Source organism: Monodelphis domestica, chromosome 2 (assembly GCF_027887165.1).
Source record: "Monodelphis domestica isolate mMonDom1 chromosome 2, mMonDom1.pri, whole genome shotgun sequence".
NCBI classification, from domain to species: domain Eukaryota; kingdom Metazoa; phylum Chordata; class Mammalia; order Didelphimorphia; family Didelphidae; genus Monodelphis; species Monodelphis domestica.
In genome coordinates this window covers 196,033,097-196,039,787 of record NC_077228.1, presented here as the reverse complement: position 1 = coordinate 196,039,787, position 6,691 = coordinate 196,033,097, and the positions used below count along the sequence as shown (strand labels likewise).

The 6,691-nt window shown below is 39.7% G+C and overlaps 1 protein-coding gene across 1 annotated transcript; it reads right to left on the bottom strand.

The window, feature by feature from the left end:
• Window positions 1-2,780: 2,780 nt before the first annotated feature.
• LOC100013378 (keratin-associated protein 4-3-like) lies at window positions 2,781-3,870 on the bottom strand. Its single transcript, XM_007482226.2, has one exon. It carries the CDS (start codon window positions 3,845-3,847, stop codon window positions 3,311-3,313), a length of 537 nt encoding a protein of 178 aa, XP_007482288.2. The 5' UTR covers window positions 3,848-3,870; the 3' UTR covers window positions 2,781-3,310.
• Between the last annotated feature and the right edge of the window lie 2,821 nt (window positions 3,871-6,691).

Genomic DNA, 6,691 nt, shown 5'->3' with positions numbered 1-6,691 from the left:
CATGAATGCATTGCTGGTGAAGTTGTGAATTGATCCAACCAAAGTTTTTAAAACTATTTTATTTTCTCAATTGCATATAATAACAATTTGAATATGCTTTCTGAAATTATGAGGTCCAAAATAGCTGCCTTCTTTCTCTCTTTCCTCTCTGAGATGCTAAGTGATTTGAATTACATTATAAATGTATGATCATGGAAAAGCCTTTGAGAACCCAGTATGACTTTTTTTCTCATGATCAGACATTCGCAGGGAAGAATGAAGGAATTTAAGCTATTGTCTAAAAATCCTAGCTCTAGTCTATGATACTCTTGCCTTAACTAGAGTTAAGCTTCAAAAATTTATTCGTTTTTCTGGAATCTCTGATGAGAATCATTCATAGAATTAGGAACAACTAGGAAAAGAAAAATGGCACATTCACCCACATAGTTCTTCCTCAGCATGATATCATACGTGACAATGATTTCTATTCTTTTCTACAATCACTTGTTCTCTAGGGAGTCACCTGGAGTGGATGATAATCTCCAGGATTGACAGATTTGAGGAGGCATTGCCCATTCCTAACTATGGGAGCTGGGAAGAGAAAAGACTTCTTTAGTTACACAAGACAACAACTTTTCTTTGATCTGCATATTTTACAACTCAATGGGCTTTATGCAATTAATTTGGGGATCCCAAGAAGCATATAGGGCAAGAGTTACCTACTCTTGCTTAAAGACGTCATTCTGTAGAAAGTCTTGCTTTTCTGATACATGGAACGAGAAAGAGAAAACAGAGAAGGATTATATATTTTACCAGGATGCCACATGGTTGACTAGAATTTGAACAGGGAGAGAACTTTGTCAGAATAGATGTTGTTCTTCATCTTTTGGTTTTGAAGAGGACCAATGAAATCATGAGCATGAAGTCTTGACTTGCATGTGAGTTGGATTTTAGTGAGGCATAATGGAGTGAAGTGGTTTACATCATTCTCTCTTTCAGACTTATTGAAGTCCAGTGGCTGGATGAAAAGTTGAGATGACTAATAATGGCCCAGGATGAAAAGAATGACCTTTGAGGATCCTTGATTTCTGACCAAATTCTTAACTACACCAGAGTGCCTGCTTCAGCTACCTTCATGGCTATCAGAATTAACTGTTCTCATTTTTTTTCTTGCTCATTCCTTCAGGGGAAGAATTCATGAGCTTAGAAGGGAAATTTTCCAGGAGAAAAGAAATAAAGCTAAAACATTCATAGGTAGGTGAATCACATTGCAAATACTAAAATACCCTGACATTTTTGGGTGACAATGCTCCTGGAGCAAGCAACACAAATGTGCCTTCAAACCTTGAGCCAAGACCATATGGACAATGCTGGAGAAATGCAGAAGCCTTTAGACCCTTCCCCATGTGAGTGTAGACCCCAAGAGAGCAGGAGACAATTTCCAGGGACATTAAAGTATGGTGGGTGAGGTCAGTCTGAGAAGGAAATCATCTGGCAGACAGCCACTGGAAGTGGGTAGAGTGAAGCTACCTTCTGGTAGATTCCCATTTTATCAAATTATTTTTTGATAAGTAGTTATGGGACAGGTTTTGATTACTCCATTGACAATGCATGTGCCCCTAAGGGCTTTAAATATCCTATAGAAAAATATAGAAGCATAATGCTATCAAATAGCTTATTGGGTCTGTCAAATACAAAATAAACTGATTTGGGGTGGCAGTCATGGCAACCTTTAAAAAATCATTCTGGATAAGTGCAATTTTTTCCTAGGGCTGCCAATGCCATGAGAATGTCAGATCGCCATGTGACGCTCTAGTTGGGCCTCGCCAGTTATGTCTCTAATTTCGAGGAAGTGTAGGGGCCAGAGGCATTTGTATCAATTCAAGTTTTGGGTAGCATTCAATAGAGGTAGAATTTATGATAAACAATGTTTTCCTTGACTTCTTGGTGCCCCAAAAGGTTGCAGCCCTTTAAAGGCTTTTATCCTCAATGGTGGCATATGAAATTGGAATTATTATCAAACAAATACCTACATGGCATTGAAAGAGAAATTTTCCAGCATTAAAATTATCCACATTAGCATATATGAGTACAAATAAATGTTGACTTCACATCTTTTTACTTACCACATCTGGCTTGTACCTAAAGAGATCATTTGTCTTCTTTACCCTAAATCTAAACTCTACTTTGAAGAAATAATGATTCTCTAGAGAGGGCAAGAATTGGAGGAAATTTTAAGTTATGCCCAGATTTTAATTTTCCTAAGAATTTTATTCCATTTTGTTCACAGTTATTCTCCATACATTGTTGACTACAAGTAGAGATCTTTTCCCATTGTTCCTAAGTGACCCATTATAACATTTTTTCTCTTCTTCCCACACTAGCTAGCATTTTGTCTTTCTGCAAAGGTCTTTTCCCCTCAATTATAATGACAAGGATCTTGATCCCACAATGACCATTCACCAAGTCTATCTGGGCTGTGATGCAGATATAACAAAGTGATCCATGGGAGAGTGCAAGTCACACACTCCCACGGTACACTCTCTGTAGAAGAAGGAACCTGAGGGGCATGTATATATGACACATGTATGTGTGAATACTTGGTGGAAAAAAGAAAAAAGAATGAACTTCACTGACTTGGTTCAAAACAATTTACAATTTCCAAAGAATGAATGACCAAGTATATGACCGTCATTATTCTTGTTCAATTCTAGGATTTGTTTTGAGTTACTCAAGCATTGACAAAGAACACAGAAAAGGAAAGAATTAGCCAAATTTCCAGATTCTCTTAATGGCTTGGAAGTTTTATTTGGAATTTGAGAAACACTAACAAAAAGACAAATTGTTATGACAGGGAATTGGGGAGATCCATCTTTGGCATCTTGGTGTTAGCTAAAACATTGGTTGGGTTGGCAGCAGCTAGAAATACAGCAGCTGGGGTGGCAGCAGCCAGAGCCACAACTTGGATCACAGCCGGTGGAGCCACTACAGGAATAATATTCTTCTTCTAGTCAATCAGCACACCCCAGTGACCAAAAGTCAAGGAAGAAGATAATGGGCGTTGGGGGGTTGGCAGAATGAGTAAGCATTTTAGTTGATGGATTTTAATTCAATAAAAGTTAGTGTTCATATGGAGATGGATGGCCAGAGAGAGCTGTCATTAGATGATATGAAGGTACTGGTTTTTGTTTCCCAATGGTTCTCATGTGGATCGATTGGTAACTGATTACAATGAACCACCTGTTCTCCTAGTGAGGCAGATGAAGAAGGGAGCTGGTAGCTGTCTGATATAGATTAGGGATGGTAGACAATTGCACATAGATGGGAGAGCTCAACAGCAGGATGACCCACAGCAGGCTGGTCTGCAGCAGGTGGTTCTACAACAAGTAGTCTGGCAGCAGCAGGGCTGGCAGCAGCTAGATGTGCAGCAGGTAGGGCGGCAGCAAGGTTGGCAGCAGCTAGAAATACAGCAGGTGGGGCGGCAGCAGGGCTGGCAGCAGCTGGGGCGACAGCAGCTAGTTATGCAGCAGGTAGGGCGGCAGCAAGGTTGGCAGCAGCTAGGTGTGCAGCAAGTGGGGCGGCAGCAGGGTTGGCAGCAGTTGGACCCACAGCAGCTGGGGCGACAACAGCTAGAAATACAGCAGCAGGGGTGGCAGCAGGGCTGGCAGCAGCTGGACCCAGAGCAGCAGGGGCGGCAGCAGGGCTGGCAGCAGCTAGTTATGCAGCAGGTAGGGCGGCAGCAGGGCTGGCAGCAGCTGGACCCACAGCAGCTGGGGCGGCAGCAGCTAGAAATACAGCAGCTGGGCTGGCAGCAGCCAGAGCCACAGCTTGGGCCACAGCAGGTGGAGCCACAACAGGAACTGACCATGGTGTTGGTAGGTTGAGCTTCTGGGTTTGTTTGCAGGTGAGTGTGTTACTTGAGTATGAAAGTCTGCTGGCCTGGTAAGCCTCTTTTATACCCCAAGGCTAAGTAGTTGCTATTGCTAGGTCCCATTTATTTCCTTATTGTTTTTCCTCATGGAAAGGTGATACTAAAATTAGTCAGTGGCATTCTTCAGTTTAAATGTTTTAATTCAGACAGACAAATAACTTTCCATTCAAGACTTCCCAATGTAGTCTTTATATCTGAATCACCTTTTGTGTTTTACACCTTATTTATATATCCCTGAAAGCATCCCATCATTGTTTGGACACCAGTAATTAGGTAATCATTCCTTTTCTCAAGTCTAAATATACCTCACTTTCACATCTTCCCGGGGTTCCTAGTTCTAGACCAGGTAGAACAAAACGACTTCCTACCTTTAACATTCCAGTCATTCAAACACTGGAATACAGTTTTCCTTAGGACTCCAATGCTCTTTCTTCGTTCAAGAAGATTATGGATACATTTCTCTTGGATTTTTCTTTCAGTTTCTAGGTCAGGAAAGACTTGAGGAAGAATTCTGCCATTGAAACATAGAATAAGAAAACTTTCTGGTTGAAAAGTGGCTTTGTCCTCCAATCAAGGAAACAGATGTGAAGGTCAGAAGAAATGGACAATGGTTTTTTGGTTACAAACAGAGTTGATTCTAATTGTTCTACCATTTGTTTTGGAGTCCAATTAAGGGAAGCAAGAGAGATAATTGACCAAAATCCATTTATTGTGTTTAGATGTCCTTAATTAAAGTGAGCCTTATGACTGTATTCATAACTGTCTTCCACTAGAATATTTTATCAAGGGGTTTACACATATACCACAGTATTTTCTACTTGAAATATGCTCTAATAGATAGGAATCTTAAATGCATGACATTTATAGGATCTCTCATGGAGAAAGACCAGAGACTTTTGGAGGGGACACTTCTTTAATCCCATTTGATGGTGGCAGAAGAAATTTGCCTAAGAAATTGAAACATTTTTGTATGGGGCTACTTGAGCTTACTTTGCCATGAATATTAATCATACTAATGAGAAATTCTATGTATAATTAAATTAAATTCAACTAGTCTCCATTGATTTGAATATCCACTGGATTTTGGAGATAGAAGGAAGCTCAGAGTTTATATAGCCCAATACTTGAATTTTTAAATTGATGGTACTGAGCTTTAGAGAAAGGAAATATTTTCCCCTAGAATATACTCCTAGGAAATGACAAGATTTTATCAAATATCAAAAATCTATCAAATATTCTATCATAGTTAAAATTATATTTCTTTCTTTCTCTTTTTTTTCATTCATCTATAGAAACAATTTTTACAGGTTTGTGGACATTTTTTCCTTTAGATTCTCTCCCTCACTCCTTGCCCCCTCACCGAGACAGTAAATGGTCTAGTAGTGGTTATGCCAATGCTTTTATGTAGGACATATTTCCATATTCCTCAAGCTATGAGAGAAGACACATAACACACTACAATTAAAAAAAATTCATGGAGGAAATAAAGGTAGAGCTGTCATGCTTTGATTTTCAAAAAGATTCCAACAGTTCCTTCTTTGGCTTTGTATAACATTTTTTAAAAATCATGCATCCCTTGGGATTACCTTTGGACCTGGATTATTTTTTTAAACCCTTACCTTCTGTCTTGGAGTCAATACTGTGTATTGTCTCCAAGGCAAAAGAGTGGTAAGGGCTAGGCAGTGGGGGTCAAGTGACTTGCCCAGGGTCACACAGCTGGGAAGTGTCTGAGGCCAGATTTGAACCCTGGCTCTAGGCCATCTCTAGGCCTGGCTCTCAAACCACTGAGCTACCCAGTTGCCCCCCAGACCTGGATTTTTGAATAATGGTTTAATCCTTCATGTCTGATCATCATAAAGTATTTCTTTTGCTGTATATACTGTTATCCTGGTTCGGCCCACGTCATTTGCATCAGATCGTATACGTCTTTCCAGATTTTTCTGAATTCATCCAGTTTGTCATTTCTTATAACACGATGGTATTCCATTACAACCATATACCACAACTTGTTCATCCATTTCCTAATCCACCACCTCAGTTTCCTATGCTTTACCAATATAAATAGAGCTGATAAAAAATGTTTGTTCAAGTAAGTCCTGTTCCTCTCTCTCTGATCTCTTTGGGATATAGACCCAGTAGTGGTATTACTAGGTCAAAGGGTATATATGGCTTTGTGGCCCTTTGAATGCATTCCAGATTGTTCTACAAAAAGACTGTTTCACTTCACAGTTCCACCAACAGTGTTTTGGTGTCCTAATTTTCCCACAACCCCAACAACTTTTAACATTTTCCTTATTGGTCATATTAGCCAATAAGGTAAAGGTGAGGTGCTATCTCAGAGTTGTTTTAATTTACCAATAATATATATTAATAATAAATAGATTTGGAGTTTGGAATATTTTGGAATTATGGAATTTGGAATCATGCTCAAAGGGTTTTCAAAGACTGCCTGCCCCTCGATCCAAGCATACCACTGCTGGGTTTGTACCCTAGAGAGTTAATAATGAAAAATGCATGTACAAAATATTCATAGCCTCACACATTGTGATGGCAAACAATTAGAAAATGAGGGGATTTCATTTGATTGGGGAATGGCTGAACAAATTGTCATATCTGCTGGTGACGGAATCCTATTGTCCTGAAAGGAGTAATGAACTGAAGGAATTCCATGTGAACTGGAAAGACCTCCAGGCATCGATGCAGAGCAAAAGGAGAAGAACCAGGAGAACATTGAATGAAGAGATGTTTACACTGTGGCCCAATGACATGTAAGGGGCTTCG